The sequence below is a fragment of the Corapipo altera genome, unplaced genomic scaffold (assembly GCF_003945725.1).
Source record: "Corapipo altera isolate COAL_440 unplaced genomic scaffold, ASM394572v1 92, whole genome shotgun sequence".
Classification (NCBI taxonomy): Eukaryota; Metazoa; Chordata; class Aves; order Passeriformes; family Pipridae; genus Corapipo; species Corapipo altera.
This window is the reverse complement of record NW_020884994.1, coordinates 150,174-172,023: the sequence shown is the minus strand read 5'-3', so window position 1 is coordinate 172,023 and position 21,850 is coordinate 150,174. Positions and strand designations below refer to the sequence as shown.

The 21,850-nt window shown below is 47.6% G+C and overlaps 1 protein-coding gene across 2 annotated transcripts in view; it reads left to right on the top strand.

Annotated features, from left to right (window-relative positions):
• LUZP1 (leucine zipper protein 1) overlaps nucleotides 1-21,514 on the top strand; it is a 37,222-nt gene extending 15,708 nt beyond the window's left edge. For both annotated transcript variants that reach the window (XM_027666518.1, XM_027666519.1), the window contains exons 2-4: nucleotides 10,276-13,535; nucleotides 17,578-17,742; nucleotides 19,204-21,514. In XM_027666518.1, the coding sequence (XP_027522319.1) occupies nucleotides 10,374-13,535; nucleotides 17,578-17,742; nucleotides 19,204-19,239 (3,363 nt within the window). In that variant the 5' untranslated portion in view covers nucleotides 10,276-10,373 and the 3' untranslated portion in view covers nucleotides 19,240-21,514. The remainder of the gene's footprint in view (nucleotides 1-10,275; nucleotides 13,536-17,577; nucleotides 17,743-19,203) is intronic.
• The last annotated feature ends 336 nt before the right edge of the window (nucleotides 21,515-21,850 follow it).

The following is a 21,850-nucleotide window of genomic DNA, read 5'->3' as shown; positions in this document are numbered from 1 at the left end:
CTTCAGGATGATTAGCAGAGCTGCTGCTTTCTTCTGAAATGCACTTGAACTGTGAGGACAGCAGCCTTGCTGGGCCGAGAGAAAATACAACTGAGACATGGAGTACACACTCTCACACTGGACACCATTGCTGGGACTGTGTGAGTGGGGATGAGAGGTTCATCCCATTGTTTGCACTGTTGAACAGCACACTGGGAGATATTAGGTAATTGTTGTCTATTTACTCTCCCCACATGGCTTTGCCCTGCAGCCACATTGCTGCCTTGGTGCATTTGTGTTGTATAGCTTCTTTGGGGCCTGTATGCTTCCTTTTTCCAAAATTTAGCTCTGTCCCAGCTTTTGACATCCACTGAAAGTTTGCTGAATTGCATTTCTCTGCCTAGGCTGAGCAGGCACCCACACACAGACCGGTTGCCCGCCTGTCCTTTGATTTCTGTCCAAGGCAGAAAGCAGATGGGTTGAGAGCTGCAGCAGTCCAGGACAGACAAGTAGCTATGGCAACTCCTCATGCTGTTCCTGTGTGTGTAAGGGAGCTGAAAAGCTTTTCTTTTACTACTTACAAACTTCATTGATTGAGTTCTTCCAGGAAGAAAGTCACAAGGGTAACCAGTTGTCTGTGCTGTTGAATTGACGAGCTTATTTTTTTGAGAGGACTTTTAGAGCAATTTCCATTTTCTGCAGAGTTTGTAGGGATCCACGCGGAAACCTCTGAACGCCTGAGCCAAGATTTTTGCCAGAAAAGCTCACAGCAATCAAAGCAGTGTTCCTGCAAAGAAGCTGACTTGGATGTCCTTCTAGTACTCTGTTAGGAGAGTGGAATGTGCCCTGTATCAGATGGGGTGCAGAGAAACACACAATACTCTGTAATTTTCGTACCCACAGGGATCTATTTGTTGCCATGTGGCTCTTGGATATAGCGTTAGGAAGAATGTGAAGGTTAGAGCTGCCTATGCCTAATGAGCAAAATGATTCAGAGATGGTTATGAGTACTTGAAGTTAATCTTGTTAGATGTATTCTACCAGGAAGGCCTTTCCCAGCTCTGTAAGTGATGCTGGACAATAAAGTGTGTGGGTTTATGCTTTTGGGTATGCAACCCATTTGCAGTGTGGCACTTGGCAGATGTGCAGTGTTAGTCCTGTTTCACCTGGACAGGTGTTTGGGACGGGACAATACAAGAGCCCAAGAAGATAATAAGAGCTCTATGGATGAGAGCAATGGCTGGAAATGGGCTCCCAGGAAGGAGGATAGGGACAGGGAAGTGTGCAATGATGCAGGTCAGAGAATTCTTCCAGCCTCTAAGTTTTGTCTCAGAGGACTTGCTGAACTAGGATGGGGTCCCTTTTCCTGTATCTGTGACTGTCATGGTTTGAGATAGCCCCAAAATCCAATTCCCTAGCTCCATCCCCCCTCCCACATCTCAACCTAATGTGAGATGGGTTTTTCCAGACAAAACACAACCAGACTCAGAATGGGGGAAAGGGAATATATTACAATGACTGTACAAATAAATACTATAACACATTATACACAAAATCACAACTATCTCTACCATGACATATAGTATTTACAATGGATCAGATCTCCTCTCCCCTCCAAATAAAAGTCCAGGAGGGAAAGAAGGACAGATCCTTTCCAGTCTCTCAGGGCGGCAGCTTCTTCTAAGGCAGCAGGTTCTCCTCATCTCATGCATGCAGCAGCTGATAGCTGGATCTCTGCCAGCACTCACGAGGGGGGTATCCCCCTCGGCCCCTTGACGCAGGCAAAGGGGTCTTCCGTGGGCTTTGTAACCCCAGACAAAGGCCGTTTCACCACGTCATATCACGAAGACGCAGGGGGTCTTCGTGACGGTCTGGTATCTCCAGGAGATTCAAGCTCCTTGCAGGGCCTCTGTGCCCTGTCTCAGGCTGCGAGCTTCTTTGTAGCTTGCAGCAAGGGAGGGCCCCCAAGGCCAACCTCCCACACCGTCCTGGCTGAGCTCTCAGGACGACTGAGCTTCTCAGCTCCTCTCTGCAGTGCATGCTGCACTTCAAGGCTCTTTCAAGTAAGAGTCCATCATCTTCCTCCTTCCAGGAGGTCTCAAAGGAGTTTGGGGGGTCTGGTATCAGTTCCTAACCCCAGAACTCTGTAGTTCTGCTGCTACTTTCTGCTGCTTCCTCCGGTTCAGTTCTTATCTGTCCTGGCTCTTATCCAGAGTCTCTGGACACTGCCGCTGCTTCTGCTCTGTCTCTGTAGCCCCCAACTGGGGCTGGGGGGCCCCAGAGGCCCCGAGGGGCTCCGGGCCCCTTTCCTCGTGGCTCTACCACAACATAGCTACTTCTTCTACCTACCAAACTACAACTCTTCTCTTCCGGTGCTTGTAATAAATATATTTACACTTATATATACAATTTAAAATATATACAATTTTCACAAGGGAAGGGGAAGGGGGAAGGGAAAGGGAACAAAACCAAAATAAAATATATATATATATATATATATATATATATATATATCCCAATCAGTAGCCCGAGATCTAGTAACTAAAGAGTTAGCAAAGAAAATATCCCATCACTCTCCTTGGGACAACCGAGAGTCGCTCTGGGACGATCACCGGCAACCTCCGCCTCCCAAGGTCAACAAGGCCTCACCAGACCTTGCTCCCCAACACGGCAGACTCAACAGCAGGGAACCTGCACCTCCAAGCCGCCGGAAGGAAAGAGAGCGAAGGCCTCTTCTCCTTTCTTCTTATAATCTGGCTTACGTAAAAATCGTAGGGAATACTGGGTAAATCTGGACCCTTCCTTGGTTACAAACTGGTCACCAAGGAAGGCCTAGCCCAAACCACCACAGTGACCTTGAGGGATTTTTCTTTCGTGAATTTATCTAGTTGCTGCTTTATGAACCCCCAAGGACTTTTAGCTTCCACAGCATTGTGCAGCAAGGATTTCCCCAGCATAACACCACGTGCAAGCAGAATTAGGACGCCGAACAAAGTGAGCCCAACCAAAGACAAGCAGAAGGTAACAGGATGAGATGAGGAGTGAAAACAACAGCAGGAACTGGGACTAACAGTACTGGCCCAGCCTTCAGCACAAGCATGAGAGAAGAGACTGGAGGGAACAGAGTTGTGCTCAAAGGGTAAGATTTGTGGTGGCCAGATGAAGACATTAGAAGAGCAAATTCAGGAATCAAGCTTATTAAAGTGACAGTGTGGAAGATAAGTCTGAGAAGAGCTTTTACTATATGCTAAGTGTCTGCTGATAATGGAAGCTTGAGAATCAGAGAAGATGCAGTGATGCAGGAGAGAAGAAAAGGAACTGGAGGAGAGAAGAAAGGGCACTGTAGGTCTGACTGAGGTGCCTGTCTCCTCAGCATCTTACCTGCACCAGTGGCCAAAACCAGATGTTGGGGAGGAACATGAGAATAGTGAATATGATTTTCCCCACTGTCCACTTCCAGGGACTTCTTGAGTCATAGGACTTGGTGTTCTTCACATTCAATAATCTTTGAAATATTCTTTCATTAATTTTCTAACAATTTTCTGGATCTTGCTTGCTCTGATCTCCTCTGAATCTTTTCAGTTAGTCCGAAGCTCTTGTAAAGTCCAGATCCAGGGGCTTTTAGCCAGCCCGTGGGTGGCTTAGCTCTAGGAGGTGCTTTCATGCTAGCACATGTTATGGGGGTGAAATGATGGTGACAGCCATGGTCCCTGAAGCCTTTGCAATGCTGGTCTTGATGGGAGGGAGGGATGGAGGGTGAAGGAGGTGGGAGACCTCCGTGTCCAGTAAATATTACAAAGCCACCACTGAGCTGGGGCTGCTTTTCCCATGCTGTCTGCTGGATGCTGCCAAGTTTGCTGGAGAGATGCCTGCATAGTGTTTGTGAAATCAAATGTGACAGTAAAATGTGCTTCTGAGGACAGTACAAGTGGCAGGATGGGAAGAAAAAAAAAACATCTTTCTCGGCTTTGATTCCAGTGCGGGATGGGGCATTTTAGTTGGAAGAGCATGAAGAAGGCAGGAAGGTAATTCTTGAGGCCTATGATTTTGATGAGGTCCCCAGCTGTCCCACCAACTCCTTTGCTTGCCTACAATATGTAAAAATTCATTGCTGAATTCAAATATAAGCTTGTCAAAATAGGTAACTTGTCTGCTGCAGGTACAAGGCATTTTTGATACCTGGCACATAGGAGTAGCGTGCTGAGGGGCTTTGAAATCAGTTTCTGAACAAGAGCTCTGGAGTATGGATAACATCCTCCTTGCCATCGGGCTCCCAGGGCAAGGTTGCCACTAGCTGCAGGGCTTTGTTCGGCACTTGTGCAGGTTAACACTGTTTTGTATTGCTGGAAGGAAGATGCTGCACCTGGTCACCAAATGCTCAGACCTGGTCTCAGTGAGCCTTTCCAGTGTGAGGCAAGCAGTGAGTTCAAGAGGGAACCAGAGGAAAGCAGCTTTAATAGAGGAAAGCAAAATCTCTGCTGTGCATAGTAAAGCAACAACAACTGCTCAAACCCCAGTGCTGCTCAAAGCATCTACTGTGAGCAACCAGGTCTGCCTTTATGCTCTGCTGCTTTTGCATTGGCCCTGCCAACTCCATGTAGAGAAATTCCTTTTACATTGCCAGGAGAAGAGCAGCACTGAGGAGTTTGCTGGGTGATTGTGTGTTGACATAGGGTCAGTGTGACTCAGGGATGTGCCAGATCCTCTTCTGCATCTCCAGAGCCTGCTGCAGTGTCTCACACTTGCTGTGGATGCTGTTTGGTGTCTTCATTTGGGTCTTCTTGAAGGTTGTGGTTGCTGTGGTTATTTTTGGCTGCTGTCTCGTTATTTCACATGTCTCTAGTCTAACATTGTATTAGTCAATATTCAAACCAGTTCCAGATTGCTGAGCTTTTTCTGACTTTGAGAATTTCCTCTCCCATTAGATGCAGACATTTCTGAGACAGTTCATCCCTCAAAATAGTCGCATCCCAAAAAGTCTCTCGGCGTTCTGCCTTTGTGTTCAGGGGCTCTCTGTCCCCATCCTGTGTGAGCAAACACCTTGTCTTCCTCCTCAGCTGCCCCAGGAGGTGGGATGCAGAGTTGATGTCACATAGTGGACTCTGGCTGTTATTTAGTCTATCTTGTTTTATACCCTTTTTCTTTTCTTGAATGTTTTTCTCTTGTTCCCATGACTATGTATCATTGTGTGAGGTCAAGAACCACATGCTGGAAAGAGCTCACAAAAGGCAAAATCAAATTAAGAAAAACTTTCCTTCCTTCTCTCTTTATTTGACTGAAGGCTCTGGCCACAGTATTGCCTTTCCTGCAATTTGTAACGTCCATGTCCTTTTTCTATATAAATGGCAGAGAAATTTTACTTTACAAATGAAGAATGACATGCTGGACTCCTCCCAGCACATTCCACCCTAGGGCAGGGAAGAAAAGTCCCACTGATGCTCGCACCACGTTGAGCTGTGATAGAAGCATGATTCGTCAGCGCGTTACCGCATGTGAGCGTGGAATGTTCACTCTCCCTTGCCTATGTATGCAACACCAGAAACCCTTTAAATAAAACTGCAGGTGTATGTGCACATGGGGGAGAATCCAACAAACACACCTAACCTATTCTTCAGGTGCGTTGGAACAGGAGCATAGTTTCACCAGTTCCTCCCTAACTGCTCAGAGGAAACCCCTTGCTACCCCAGGTTTTGCTGATGTACATCCCCAGAGCTGTCCTCATGCCTGAAGTGACTGTCAGCTGCCTAATGCAATTTGAATCCATAGTTTGGAGACCTGCATTGCCTAAGGCTCCCTTTCCCCAGATGTGTGCAAACACTCCCAGCATTGTGCTCAGTGCAAAAATACAGTTCCCATGGGTATTCTGAATAATAATTTAACAGAAAATAGAACAGGGAGAATCTAAGTTCACCCCACCATTTGGGGAAGTGGAGGGAGTAGTACCATCCGTTAGAGCATGGAAAATAGCCCCTCTCTGTTCCTCACCTGAAACTGGACCACCTGTGAGCTGAGAAATACAAACCTCAGCCTATGGGGTTTCACAATGCAGGGAATCCCAAGGACTTCAACTCTAATGGGACAAATTGCTTTTCTGTTCTCTGATTATAGCTGTGCTTGAATCCATTGATTTTTCTATTGCTTATGATGAGTGCTGCTTTCCAGAATCTATGGGAAACCCTGACAACTTCAAGAGCAAACAAAGAAACTAATAAAAAGAGTCTGCAGGCCAAGGTATTAATAATACTCATTTATCTTTATGATTGGATAAGGCTGAAATACATACACTGTGACTCTTTAGAGGACGGGTGCTATGGCAGACCAGCAGCACTGTCAGTGGGAGCTCAGGCTCCCCCAGCCACAGTGCGGGATGTTGCATTGTCAGAATAAAAGCACAGCAAAAAGGTTAAAAACTCCAAAGATTAAGTGCGAAATGCACTCGGGAGAGATATACAAGTGTCCTAGTATAGACATATGTGGCAGCTGGCCATGTTTTTATCTTGGCATAGCAGAGAGCACAGTAGGAGTGAGTGCAAACAGTTATTCCCACATGAGCACGTTGGGGACATCCTGAAACCAAGAGCTGTGGGCGCTCGTGGGACTCTTACCAACAATCAAACCAGAGAAAGGAAGACAATGTGTAGGGTAAGATGCTTCTGTGCCTCTGCAGAGGAACAGCATCACAGTCCTGAGGAGCTCTGGCACAGATGATCTATGCAGATCTCATGTAGCAGTCATTTAATTGCTGCTCCTGAAATAGATGATGCTTATCTCCCAATTCATGAAGTGTTTAGCTAACACAAATGTTTCTAGCTGGAGGTTTTTTGCCTCCATGCATAGCTGTGAACTGACTATTTATGTTTTGTGCAGGCAAGATAAAGTGGTTCCAGGGGAAGGTTATATCCAATGATGCTACTAAAGAAACATTTTCATAAAACTGTAGATAATGATGAGCAAAATTGAGTTCCTTCAGTGGCTCCATGTGTGTCAACTGCTCCAACTCATGGCCATCTCAGTGGCCTCTTCTGGACTCAGCCCAGTACATCCATGTCTTTGTTGTACCAGGCAGTCCCAAATCAGACACAACACTCCAGAGGTGGCCTCACAAAAGCCAAACAGAGAGGATCACCTCGACCTGGCTGTACAAGTGCTGACACAGCCCAGTCTGTGGTTAGCCTTCTTAGCCAGAAGAACACACTGTTGACCTCTGTTCAGCTCCTCAGTGTCCAGGACTCCCCAGATCCCTTTCTGTGAAGCAGATTGCTAGCCATAATCCCTAGCCTGTCCTGGTGCCACAGGGACTGGCCTTGGACTGCATTTTGCTGAGGTGGCTGTCCATCTCTTTCTTCTGCCTGTCAAGGTCCCTCTGAATATCAGTCGTGCTCCCCTTCGCTTCCTGGTATAGTATCATCCACAAACTTGATGAGAACATGGTCCATCCCGTCATCTCTGTCATTAATAAAGACACGGAACTTCATCAGCCCCTGAGGGACATCTCTAGTAATTCATTCATACAGTTAATTGTTGAGTTCAATTATCTGCATCATTTGAAAATTTGAGTGTTTCCTCCTAAATCAGGTTCTCTGCTGAGCAGCCTCTGACATATACAGAGATCAATAACTTAGTTCCAACATCCCTCTCCTCCTCCTTATGACCCATGAGCTGTGACGACATAGCCAGAGGGTCTAAATCCTGACCCACGGCCCACAGCCAGCTCTTCACTCGGCTTTATCCTGTGCAAATACAAAAGCATGTTATAAGCCATGGTCCAGACTCTGTAGGAACCAACTTTATGAGCATGGTTTGGTGGAGCTACAAGAAAGCTGGTTCACCAGCAATACTGGGTCCCATCCCAGGGATCTATGCTTATAACCCCCTTCCTGTGTTGGACCACTCCAGGCCACCTCCCAGGGTGATTGTTTCTTCTCATCTGCAGAAGCCTGTTGTTTTCATGACAAGGTCACTCTTCTGCACCCAGTTGCTCACTGAGCTTGAGCCTTTACTGGCCTCCATGGTGGGCCTTCCCCCAGGGCACCAAGTGTGTGAGAGCAGGGGTCCTACTCCATCCGGGTGGCAGCTGATGCTGCAGGATTGTTTGGAATGTAGAAGAGGGAGGAAAGAGAAGAGCAGCCCCTTTGCCCACCTGCCTGTGGAGGTAGCTCTCTATTTCCCAGCCCTTCCCATAAAGTGGGCTGTGGGACTGGTCCCACTGGCAGAGCTTGCTGAGCCACCATGGTGGTGAGGAGCCTGTTGCTTGGTAGCCAAAGTCACCCTGTCCCAGCTGGCAGGACTCTTGTGGGCCACATGCAGCTCTGTCCTCTGAGCTCTGCAGAAATGACCTGTGGGAGCTGTGGCCTGAAAGCCAGTGCTGCATACCAGCTTTGCCTGGAAACCAGCACTGCACACTTGCTCAGCACACCAGCAGTGCACACTGCTACTGCACACCTACACAGCATACCAGTGCTGCATACCAGCCCTGTGCGGCTCTGCCTCCATCACACTCTTGACTGTCCTGGGGAGGAGACTGCTCTCACTTCCCAGCTGGTAGCTGATGCCAGGTTAACCATTAACTCCCAGCTCCTAGGCCTGCTTTGTTTTCAGGGCACTGCGAAGCTGCTCACCCAACGTGGCCTTTCCTGTGCCGCTCTGGTGATGTTTCTCGTGGGGTTCTGCTGGGGTCTGAGCATCCTTTCCTGCCTGCAGGCAGCTGCACAGTGGGGCTGTGGCCCATGAGGCCTTCACAGTGTGTGGACAGCATGAGGGAGGGTTGTCCAGGAGCAGGACATGGCTGTGGTGGTGAGGGAGGGGACAGGCATGTGGCCACGGCTGTGCACTGCTGCACACAGGACGCCAAGGTTCCTCTCCGGGTACTCTTTGGAGTGCCCCTTTCAGGTAGGTACCTGAGGAGCGTGAGATCAACCAAATAGGTTGGTGACCCCCCCCAGAGTGAGAGAAGTCCTTTAGGAGATGGGTCAAAGGGTGCGCAGTGTGCACCAGGAGTACCTCCATGGCGTGCATGGCAGGTGCCTGTCTGCAGCACGGGCCCCTCTGCCTGGCTGGAAATGGATCGTCTCCAGCCCAAGGATATGTGTTGGGGCACTGCTGCCTCCCTTACCGGCCCTATCTTCTCCCCACATCCTGCTCATTGCTTCTTGGCACTGTGAAATAGGAAACTCCTGAGTGCTTCCTCTGCAGAGAGCTCCACAAAAATTCTGGAGGTCGAGTCCCACTCCAAGGCAGCCAACCTGAGCAAGGGCACAGGTCAAAGAGCTGCTGCAGTCACCCTTCCTCTCCTCACATTTGCAGTAGCCCTGGCACTCACTGGGGCTGTGCCTCAGGCCCAGGACAGGACGGTGGTAATGCTGATTGCCAGAGGGGAACTTCATATCCTCCCAGCGGTCATTCTGATGTGGCCAGGGCCCCTTCCCTGCTACTCCCTGCCAAGCACAGAGGGGCTGTTTAAAAAACATCCTACCAGCTCTGAGCTGAGCTAGGAAGAGTTCACATTGAGTACATCAAGAGTGTGCCGGTGTGTTTTAATCACTACTTGCTCTCAGCAGCAGCAGGGAGAGGTGTAAGCAACTGCTGATCTCCTGGGTGGGTGAGTGGGTGGCAGGCAAGAGCAACGACAGCTTTTGAAACAGGAGGGAGAAACCTGAAACTCCACTGGCATAGTGTCCTTCCCAGGGGAAAGATTTCTGCTGAGCAGCCAAGGATGCAGGAGAAATCCTGGCAGTGATGGGCAGTGCTGAATGGCAGCAGCTCCCAGTCCCTCCAACTGCAAGCCAGCATGGGGGGCTTGCTCTCTCCTCAGTGGTTACCACATGGCTGGGGCTTGCATTTTTCTGGTTCTGAAATCCTGAATCTTCTTCACTAAAGTGTCTTCAGGAGGCTGGTGCAGTGCTGAAAAGAGAGGTGTCTGCTGTGTGGGCATGTCCATGTACAGGGACCTGAGACCTGCATGACCCTCTACAGCCTGGGACCTTGCACATAGGCAGCTGCACTGACTGTGGAGCCCTGGGTGAGAATCTGCTGGTAGTGCACAAACTGCCTGTGCAAACCAGCAGGGGAGGGCACTTCCTGCCCTCAGATACTGGGAGCAAGCTATTTTTGGAAATCCTGTATAACCGAAGTAAGTGGACTGTGGGTCTTCTCTGCAGTTTCATTTCTCCTAATTTAGCACTCAGAAATGTGTTTAATTAAGAAGTTACTTAGATGAACATTTATAGTCGAGCTTACATAGTGAGAATACTTTATATTCTGAGCTCTTATATTGATTTATAACATTTTTTCTTTCAGACTGAGATTGCCTCTGTTCAAAGGAACGATAACGTACCAGGAATACACAAGTTCATCCAGACTAAGCAAAGCTTTCATCTAAAAGAAATAAAATAAACATGGCAGAATTTACAGGTTACAAGGAAACCTCAAATCGGCACCTACGTTTCAAGTTGCAGAGTCTTAGTCGCCGCCTTGATGAACTGGAGGAAGCAACCAAAAATCTGCAGAAAGCAGAGGATGAACTGCTTGACCTCCAGGACAAAGTTATCCAGGCAGAAGGCAGCAACTCCAGCATGCTGGCTGACATCGAAGCCCTGCGGAAAAGAGTACTGAAGATTGAAGGCAAGGATGAAGAAATTAGAAAGGCTGAAGAGCTTTGCAGATTAATGAAAGAAAAACTTGAAGAGGAGGAGAGCCTCACTCGAGAGCTGAAGTCAGAAATTGAACACCTTCAAAGGAGAATGGCAGAGCTAGAGAAGCTGGAGGAGGCCTTCGGGAGGAGCAAGAATGACTGTACACAGCTGTGTCTTAGCCTCAATGAAGAAAAGAACTTGACCAAAAAGATATCTACAGAATTAGAAATACTTAGAGTGAAAGTGAAAGAACTGGAAGCATCTGAGGACAGGCTAGATAAAACTGAGCAGAGCTTAACGGGTGAGCTAGAAAAGCTGAAATCCTTAGCTATGAGCTTTATCACAGAAAGAAAACATTTTAATGAAAGAGAAAAGCAGAATGAAAAAATAATCCAGGAGCTAACACAGAAACTAGAACAAAACAATAAACTAAATAGGGCAGATCAAACTAGAAATGCATCCAACTTGCTAGAAAGGTCATCCAACAATCTCCTGGACAGAAATGATTTGAGAATTGAAGATGACTTGACTTCTGCACTGCCTTCTAAGGAGACCAGGAGGAAGGGAAGTGTGGATTACCTGAAACATGTAGAAAATGAAACCAGGAATAAATCAGAAAACCAAAAGAATAAAAACCAAGAGGACAACAAAGTGAAAGATCTCACCCAAGAAATTGAGAAACTTAAAACTCAGATCAAACGTTTTGAATCTTTAGAAGAAGAACTTAAAAAAGTAAGAGCCAAAAACAATGACCTGCAAGACAGTTACTTGAGTGAACAGAATAAAAACAAACTCTTAACAGGTCAGCTAGAAGAAATAAAAATGCAAATAAAAAAACAGAAAGATCTGGAGAACGGAGAGTTTGAAAATGAAGATACAAGCTTTACCAGCAGGGGAAAACATGACCGACCCAAATACAGAGGTGTCATGGCTGATTTGACAGCTGCCAAGCACAAGCCAAGGGAGCTCTCGCCACAGCAGCGCCGGGAAAGAGCACGGAACAGAGACTTCTCTGTCAGTAATGACAGTTACAGCCATGGTGGTAAGCAGGTGCCCAGTTCAAGCTTAATGAACAGAAAAGCAGGAAAAACATCTGGTGCATCTGCCCTTTCAGACGCTGCTGTCACAGATACAAAAAGACTGGAAGAGAAATCTTTAGTTTCCACTATTTCTCCTGGTCAGAAGGAAGGCTGCGTCATGCAGAATGAGGGGAGGAGATCCAAAGAGCAGCCATCTGTCCTCAGCCGATATCCTCCTGCTGCACAGGAGCAGAAGTCTTGGAAAGCACCTTCCAAATCTGTTGGTGACACAAGCCTGAGATCCAAGGCTGAAAAACCATCTCAGGTGCTCCGTGGCAGCTGCCAAAATGGTGCTGACACACAGGATGAAAAGTCAAGCAAAGAAGAATCAATGGTTTCTTTGGCTGAGAAGCTGAAAACAAGCCAGGCTGAAGTTAGTGACTGCACAGGGGACACGCAGCTCGCAAGGGGTAACCACACCTCTTCCAATGGCACAGCTTCGGCATACAGGTACCATCTGTCCTCCCATGTGTCAGCCTCAGACTCCGCTGGCTCTAAAGTAGAAGCAGTGAACACTTTTGCTTCATCACACAGACAGTCCTTGGAGGGGAGGGCTAAAAGGGCAATAATCTCCCAGGAAAAAGAAGTCACAGACACATCGCTTGAAAGTGTGAAGTTTTCAATACTAACAAAGCGTTCCCATCGCTCCAGGAGTCAGGAAGACATTCTGCAGATTCTCACAGGTTTTGATAAAGAAGAGACAGAGCAGTCTTCAAGTTCAGCAACAGATCATGTAAACGTGGGTTTAAAAACTGACTCCAAGACAATCCAGAGTAACCAGGAAAAGCTTAGTTCAGACGAAGAATCAGGAAGAGGCAAAAAAACAACCACTCAATCAGATTTTGAGACAAGAAAGAAAGTCAGTTCCAAGCAGTTCTCCAATTCTAGAGGAGTTTTTAGAGCATCACTTTTTGAAAATGAGAAAAACACTGTAAATGATGAAGACTCCACCAAGTGTATAAAACCATTGGATGCCAGCACTGGAGGATTGAAATCCAGAAGGTCGTTCAGCCCAAGAGAAGCTCTGAGGTCAAAAGCCATCATTAAACCTGCAATTGTTGAGAAGGATATGAAGGCAGTCATGGGAGGGACTGTTTCAGAGGCAGAGTCAGAAAAACAGAAGTCTGTTTTTAAAATGGTAACAAATAAAATGACAAGCAGCATCACAATCTTCCCTTCTGAGCCAACAGCTCCAAGGACCACTGCAGATATAGCAGCAAAGGAAAGGCATGTTACCAGCAGCAACATCAGAGCAGCCTCAAATGAACCTTCACCATCAATAACAAACAATGTCCCCACACCCTTTGAGATATCGATTAATAAAAGTGCTCTGAAATTATCTGAAATGGACAGAAGTGGAGAGGCAGTGCCGAGAAGTAAAGCTGAAACAGTGGTCTCCAGAAGCAGCATTATGCTAAAGACTTCTGAACTCACAGAGAGGAACAGTGAACTGCCTTCAGAGACAATCAGCTGGAAGAGCCATGGCTCTTCAGATGCAGCTTCATCTGAAACAAGGCATGCCACTATGAGAAGTTCCTGGAGAACAAGACAAGGCTTACATTCCCTGGAGGACTCTCAAACTGAAGTGGAGAAAAGTGCAGCTTCCAGTACTACAAACTTGTGTAGGTCCGAAGTGGACCTCTCCGAAGTGGAAGGGAATAGTGCAAGAACAGACTCCCTGGAGCAGGCCTCAGCAAGGACCAGTGCCACGGCTAATTCTTGGAGTGCCCCTGAACTGGGGTCCCGAAGGACCAAAAGTAATTTAAGTGCATCTGAACTGCTGACACGCAGGAGCTATGCAAGTGATCCTACAGCAGCTGCTGTTTGGCATCGGACTGCGCTACCTGTAAGTATCCTGTGTTCAACACTCTTCTCTTTCAGTTGATGAGGTTTTCCACGTTGCCTGGTAGTTGTAGGATGCGTGATTTGAAACTCTTACAGCTTATTTCCTAAGTGCTGCCTCTCCCAGCTCCTGCTATCTTCAGTGCAGCATCTCATATGTGAATTACCAGATTTAGCCTTATTGACATTAGATCCATCTGCTTTGGGTCTTGTACTGCCATATGAATAACTACATAGTAGCATTTAGTCTTGCCAAGATTAGAGAAGACATAGTCGTAGCTTAAGTAGGACATGGTATGCTTTTCAGAGTGGCTTTGCATGACATTTTTGACTTGGAGTAGCAATGAAAAAATGCTGGAAGTGAGCAGACTTGAGTGGGGTTGTACCTCAGGCAGAGCTGTAGCTCTAATGGCAGCTGTAGAGATAGAGCTCTTTTTGGTAAGAGCTTCATGGTTTCCTCACATGAAACCAGGCTCTGGTCTGGAAATGCTCCCCGGGCATTTCCTAAACAGATGAGTGGTAGCTGGTAACACAAGGCTGCTCCCTCCTTGGTCTGTGCCCATATTCTACAAGGATGGCTGTGCTCTTTTCCTGTTCCTTTGGCTGGTACCAATGAGGGGTGTCCCTCAAAGCAGTGACACATGTAGATATCTGGTCTGGTGAGCTGTGTTTGCCACTGGAGCTGCAGGCTCTGGCAGATTTCAAGAGAGCTCACTGCCCTCCAGGCCATTAAACATCACACTAGTTCTTGCTGCAACTCCTGCCTCTGCTATTCATTTAGCACTGCTCTGAGCAGCTGCTGCCATTGCCAGTCTGCAGGAAGAACCCAGCTGGGTTATCCAACAGTGCTGGTGACAGAGGGGACAGATTCCTAACTGAATGAATTTTTTTACATTTTCAAAACTTCTACTTCTCTGGTGATGAGAAGCACAGAAGAATTTGTGCTCTGCTTTGCAGAGAGCCTGTCGCTTGGTGTTACAAAGTGCAGGCTGGCCTTCCAGCTATATTGTGACACTGAGAATACATTGTCTCCCTGGCCAGGGTGGGTCACAGGCAATCTTTACTGCTCTTTCATGAATCCAAGCAGAGCTGATATGATTGAAGTTGCTCTTTTGCATAACAACAGCTTATGTGCTTGGGAAATGGGAGATCCATTCCTGGGCCTCGCTTTATCCCAGGAGTTTCAATTCACAGCACCCACAACCTTAACTCTCACAGCTGACTTGACTCTCTCCACTTGCAGCTGGGTTCATATGTGGTTGGTTATGGAGCCCTAAACAGTAGGCACTGATTTCTTTTCCATTTTCCCCCTGGCAGCCCACCCAGGGCTGAGTGTAGCTCTGCAGTATGTTCTGCAGGTGCTCTCAAGGTCACTGTCAGATCAAATTTGCCAGCTATGTGGTGTACATTCACAGCAGCTGAAGTGTACCTCACAGCGCAACCTGACCTCTGTGTGGTTATCCCAAGTTATCCCAAGGATTAGCTGGCTTCCAGCCTTGCCCATGTCTCCAGGGACAGGCAGTAAGGAGAGCAACCGCGTCGTTAGTTCACACAGGGCTGTTAAGAGTTGAGCTCAGTCTCTCTGATGCAGTCTCTCTCTGCATCACTTTGCAATAAACTCACCCTTGACACTACGTAGTCACAAACCTGAATTCTTGGTCAAAAAGTAAGTATGTTTTTAGCTTGTAAATGAGGAGTATGAAGTTAACCTAAAAGACTGTAGATACATAGGGGTACTAGATATACCAAATAGTATGTATTTGGGCAACTTAAATTATCGCATATGCCCTTGGAAAAGAATCTTTTGAAGGGTTATCTTCAGACTTATAATATGCCTCATATCACAGCAGGCTGTTTCTGCTGGGATTTATGTTTCATTTAAAGATGTAGCTGTTTCTCTGGCAGAAGGCTGGGCACTGATCTGTGCTGACATTCAGCTGTCCTGTGCAGGTATCGCTGTCATCTCTTTCCAGCTCTGCTGTCCACAGTGGAGATTCCCTTAACAATCTTATTTGGGAAACACAAGACCTGTGCTGGTTTTGCCAAAATTTGTGTGCCTCTCCTCCGTTGCAGCCTTCCCTTCCTTGCTGCTGATGTGGGCAAATGTCCCTAATGAAGCTACAGGAGTTATTGACAGTCCTTTGCAATACCTGTGCTGCAGAAGCAGCAGTTCTCTGTAACACTGCTTTGGGAGCTCCAGGGAGCAGGATGGGTGCTGCAGCCTGGGGACCAGCTCCCTCTGGTGCTGGCAGTCAACCTCCTCAAGCTCCCTAAAGACCTGAGGCAACACAAGACCTTGAGCAGTCATTCTCTTGGGCTTCATGGTTCAGATAGTGAAGTCGATATTTCTCTGATCTGATGTTTGACTGATGAAAATTAGTGCGAAGGCACTGGCAGACAGTGAGCAGATGAGCAGCAGCAATGCCAGATGAATGCATAGTTTTCTTATGCCTCTGACATTAATAGAACTGTGTGCTGCACATATTAGACAAAACCTTAAAGGCAGCCTTGTCTTCAAAGGAAGCCCTCATACGTTCTTATGATGGGTGGCTCATCCCTGACAATGTCCAGGGATGTGCTGCCTCTCGCCCCTTCTCTCCCCTGCTTTCGGGACTGATGTGCAGTGCATCTGTGATGGGTTGACCCTGGCTGGATGCCAGGCTCCCACCAAAGCCCCTCGATCACTCCTCTCTGTAACTGGACACGGGAGAGAAAATATGATGAAAAGTTCATGAGTGGAGATAAGGGCAGGGAGAGATCACTCACAGATTACTGTCACAAGCAAAAAGAGACTTGAGTTGGAGAAATTAATTGAATTTATTACCAATCAAAATTAGAGCAGGATAATGAGAAGTAAAACAAATCTTAAAAACACCTTCCCCCTACACCTTCCTCCTTCCTGGACTCCCCTTTCTACTTCCAGGACTCCACCTCCTCACCCCCAGTAATGTAAGGAGATGGGAAATAGGGGTTATAGTCAGTTGCAGTTGTTTCTGCCACTGCTCCAGGAGAGGAGTCCTTCCCCTTCTCCAGCGTGGGATCCCTGCCCTGGGCTACAGTTCTTCATGAACTTTTCCAACATGGGTCACTTTTCCATGGGGTGCAGTCCTTCAGGAACAGGCTGCTCCAGCATAGGTCCCCCAAGGGGTCACAAATCCTACCAGTATACAGGCTCCTCTCCTCACAGGTCAGCAGGACCCTACTCCATAGTGGGCTTCCCACATGGTCACAGCTTCCTGTGGGATCCACCTGCATTAGGGGCTCCTTCGCAGGCTGCAGGTGGATCTCAACACCCCTGTGGACCTCCACGGGCTGCAGAGGGACAGCCTGCTTCGCTACAGCCTTCACCATGGGCTGCAGGGGAATCTCCGCTCCAGTGCCTGGAGCACCTCCTCACCTTCCTTCTGCACTGACCTTGGTGTCTGCAGAGCTGTTTCTCACATATTCTCACTCCTCTCTTCCCTGGCCACAATTACTTCTGTACAATGACTTTTTTTCCTTCTTAAATATGTTATCATAGAGATGCTGTTACTTTCTCTGATTGGCTCAGCCTTGGCCAGTGGCATGTCTATCTTGGAGCCAGCTGGCACTGGCTTTGATGGACATGGGGAAAGCTTCTAGCAGTTTCTCACAGAAGCCAGCCCGTAGCTCCCCCCCTACCAAAACCTGGCCACGCAAACCCAACAGAGCATCCATCATCTTTTCATTCCTGCTGACTCCACATAAGCTTCTACTTAAGCAGCTAGCTACATCACATCAGTGGTTTCATCTTTCCTTGGACCTCAGTAACCTTGTCCAAGGGATCTATTCTGTTTTGTGATTCTGCATCCATAACTTGGGTTAAAATTACTGGATTTTTAAAAATATCTTTATGAAATAGTACATAAGTGAGGCCATGCCATAGCTGGTCTGGTGCCCCAAGTCCCTCCTTGCCAAAGGGACTCAAGACAGTACCTCACACCACGAACCCAGGACTAGAAACCCAGCGCTATTCCAGGCCCTTCAGAGTCCCCAGGTCCCAACCCTTTTTATTTTCCTTTGCACAGGATGAAAGCAAGGATTTTGTGTCCAGTTCCAGGAGGAAGCAGTACAGCTCTTCCGAGTACCTCTTACAGGCTGACATTCCAGGGAAAAGGCCAGCCACCAAGGTGGAGCTGCAGGACCCTGAATCCCACTCCCCTGCACAACCAGGTCTTCAAGCAGAGGAGCAGGTATGTGAGGGGAGGTAGTTACAAAGCAAGAAGCCAATATCTGAACTGACTTCCGAGTAACCTAACTTAGAGAACTTGTCCAAAAAGAAAGTATACCTTGTAGAAAAAATCCAGTCTGAAGTTAGCACTTTCCAGGGGTGGAGTGGCTGCTGTGTTTTCTGTTATAAACTTGTTTCAGCTAGGTTTATGGCTAAAATTATTCTCCAAGGACTAAGAGGCACTGCATCTAGTCATGCTGTGGTACATGAGTCAATCAGGGATGGAAAAAAACATTTGGAGAGACAAAAGCAGAGTCCCAGCTTCAGCTGGCTGCTGTATTACTGGAGTGCTTCGCTGCTGCTACACACTTGCTACTCTGCTTCCTAAAATACATCCTTCTGGACACACAAGTGCAAAATGGCCCACATTATAGTGACTATGACTTATTGTCTGAAATATGAAAAAAGTGTGTATTACAGCCTCTTCACAAGGGGCTTCCTTCTGAGGATATAGAGGTCCAGGCAGACATTAATTCTCAGGTGCACAGGCATGCTTGTGTCTGTACAAAAGACTTCCTTTTTCTCCTGGCATTCCCTCTTGGCCTGTGCAGCTGCCGAGAGCAAAGTGTATCTTTCAATTTGTGGATCGTCTACAGCAGGAAATATGTAAGACCCCAAACCCATTGCCAGTGTATGTCACTGGACATGCGCAGTTGCTGAGTCTTGCCATGAGGGCAGCAGGACTGCAACAAGGCAGCTGAGTGCCCTACAGAGTCATACCTTATGGTGAGTGCTACAGAATTAAGATCCCAGAGGTCCATGGTCACAGCTGACCTTCGCAGACTGGCACTTGAAGAAAGGTAGTGTTGGCAGCAGAGGTTAGTGAACTGACACTGTCCTTGTGGGTAGCTGAGGAAAGAGGCACCCCAGCAATGCTCTTATGTGGTCATCAAGAGATGTTACCTACAGTAATATTCACCTGGCCCGGTGCAGAGTTCTATACCTGAGACTGTGTTGTGCTTTCTTTGTCTGCACAGACTGGATCAACAGCAAATATAAACTTGGGTAACATCCCTGTAACATACACACCATCATCTGGGTCTGCTGTCTTGCCCAGACCTCCACCAGCTGTAGCAGAAGCCTGAACACCACAAAAGGTGTGCTCTGACATTAAATCAACTCCAGCGCCTCTGTTGTCAGGTGTTCTGCATCCCACTTCCAGGACCCACATGCTGAATGTGGAAATGGGTGCGGGGTATCCTACAGCATAAAAAAAGCTACGTGAGGCAGGGCCGGGTCCCTTTGCTTTGGGCTTACTCCCATCCTGTCACTGCTCTTCCCCACCCCACCATTGGACTGGGATCCTGGTGGGATTTGGGGTAGTTGCCAAAGGCATTTGCAATCCTCGTCCGCAGAGTAGAAATGCTGGCGGGGCAGCTGCAGGTCCTGACCAGTCTGTGACGCTGTGGGTTGTCTCTTACAGGGCACTTCCCGGGCCTGCCGGACATCTCGGAGATGAACTGCGTTCCCTTCTGGTCAGTGAAAACAATGGAGCAAGAGGTAGAATAGTACCAAGCTCACAGGCATCACACCTGTTTGTAACCTCTCCAGAGGCTTCAGCTAGTCTGAAACCAGTTTTGAAAGGTACAGGAGCTTTACCAGTGAATTCTTCTTCTTCATTGCTGAAGAGGCAGCTGCAGGGATTTTGCTCAGGGGACTCCCTTTTCTCATCTCTGTACCTGCAATCTTAATCTTCCATGTAGGATGATAAGTCTGTCTCCATATGGAAACTCTTACCACATAGCCTGTCTGAACAATGGTACTCCCTGGACAAGAGAGAATTTTTTGTTAACCACTTACATTCACACAAGGTCACAGCAGTGTCCCTATGACTACATCCAGCCCATGACAGCTGTCCTCCACAATTAAAAGCTTTCAGTTCCTAGAGACATTTTGCATTCTCCTAATACCCCCTTTTGGCTGGGGTAGTGGTCACCTCAGTACCTGTGTTCCCAGCACCCTCTCTCTAGGCAGGAGGAGACCATTCCCCATTGGTTGCTTGTTGCTTTACACATTGAGGGAAGGAGAACAGAAAATGTTGTTTAGAAGCAGTTTGTTCCCTGTTGCTGTCAGTCTCTGCAATGAGCCTTGCATGACCTACTCATCACCAGTTGAGATCCCGCACCAAGAAGTCATCCAGTGAGCCAAAACAGTGTTGCAGCAGTAACAGTTCCTCCTGCCTGGGACTGGAGTGCCATTTACCTGAAGCTTTATGTCTGTCACACTCTGCAGGCAACAGCTCTGCAGCTCATTTTTAGCAACTGAGCCATAAGAGAAAAAGAAACAAGTGCTTTTCCTCACAGACAAGCAGAATGTCCTTGTTCCTTCCCAAAACAGAGTGGAGACAGCAGGATTGAACCCTAAGCTGATCTTGATCTGTGCTCTATCTGCCATCTACTGTGCCTGGGACTCAGGTGTGGTCAGAGTCTGCTTCAGATACAGAGATGTGTCCCCCTGTCAGTGCCCCCAGGCCACGGAATGCAGTTGTTGTCACTGTCAGGCAGACACCGCCCCTGCAGCTCCAGGAGGTGCAACATCTGCCCTGAGCAGGGTTATTGCTCCTGGCTTGCACAGGCAGGGCTTAGCTAGTCCTTCCTTTCTATTCCATCCCCCAGCTGCTGGGCTGGTCTGTACACAAACAGCACTGATGCCGCCAGTGCTTCCTGCTGCTTGTGCTTTTCTGCAGAGGGACAGGGATAACACGCCAGAAGGAAAAGGTCCGTGATCCGTTTCTGAGGTCCTGTGGAAAGAGCTGCACCCCAGCAGCTCCCATGTCTGAGTTGCACCCCACACTCATTCCCATATCCCGCCTCCAGAGAAGCAGGTACCACAGCTGTGTGCCTGCCTGTACTGCACATCCCTGTGCTGCAGCTCCTCCCTGGCTGCAAAATATCTATGAAAACACAAAGATGTGTTTCAGTGACATGATTATTTTTTTATGAAGATTGTTTGGAGGAAGGGAAAAATTATTTTGGAAAAAAAGTGTTTCCTTTTGCAATTTTTAAGATGTTTTCCAAAATTCATATTTTTAACCTTTCATTTTATTCTTTTATATGTCATGACATATAAGTCTCAAGTTGCATAACAAGACAAAAAGATAATGCTTTCAAATTAGTACTGAGTGGCAGCTCTATAATAATCTTTAAGTTATATTAAAATAAATTATACGAACCACTCTCTGTTACCATTGACATGGCAGTGCTAGTAGAACAAGATAATGGGGAAAAATTTAAATTCAAAATCCAAACTAAAAGCAAGTGAAATTCTGAAGCTAAATTCAGATTTCTGAACTGCTTCCCCACTGCTTTCCAATCAGGAAGGATTGGAAATCCTTGCAGATTGTTCAATAAGAAACCACAGTTTCTTTGTAACAATCCTGTGCAATGGCCATGTCCCTCCTAAGCACCCTGCTCTGCTCAGCACTCACTGTATGTCAGGATCACTGCCATCACCCAAAATCAGATGGATTGCCAGCAGCACTTGCCTCCCGATGCTGTGCTGCCCCCACAGCAGATCTGGCCCTGCAACCTGCCCAGCAGTGCCCAGCTCAGCACTGCTCCACGAGGCTGCGGCAGCCTGTCCACCGCAGAGTGCTGCCTCTCTTTACCCTTTCTTTTTGTGTTCCCCTCAAAACTAAACCTGCTGTTTCAGCAGCCCAAATGCCTCATGCAGTACTTGCTTGCTTAACCTGGGAGCAGCTGGGAAGCACCTTGGCATGTAACTGCCTCTTCAGTTGTCACCCAAACCTGCTGCTAAGCAGCTCTCCAGCTGTATAACCTGTGCCAGTCACAGTCACCATGGGCATTGCGGTTGCACCTCCAGAGAGCTGGCATGTTGGGGGGCTCCCCATGCCCTGGGTCACTTGCAGCTTGTCGTACACACCACGGGACAGCATGTACTGCACTGTACAAGTATTGCTTTGGGCAGCAACTGAATGGCTTTCCTCCCAGTCCCCACCCCATCCTACTGCAGGACACTGGTCCACATCCCACGGGACACCCCTACTCATCTACCAGCCCTCTCCTCGTCTTCTTGATATGGATACAGCTTCGCATGGTGCTCCCAAAGCT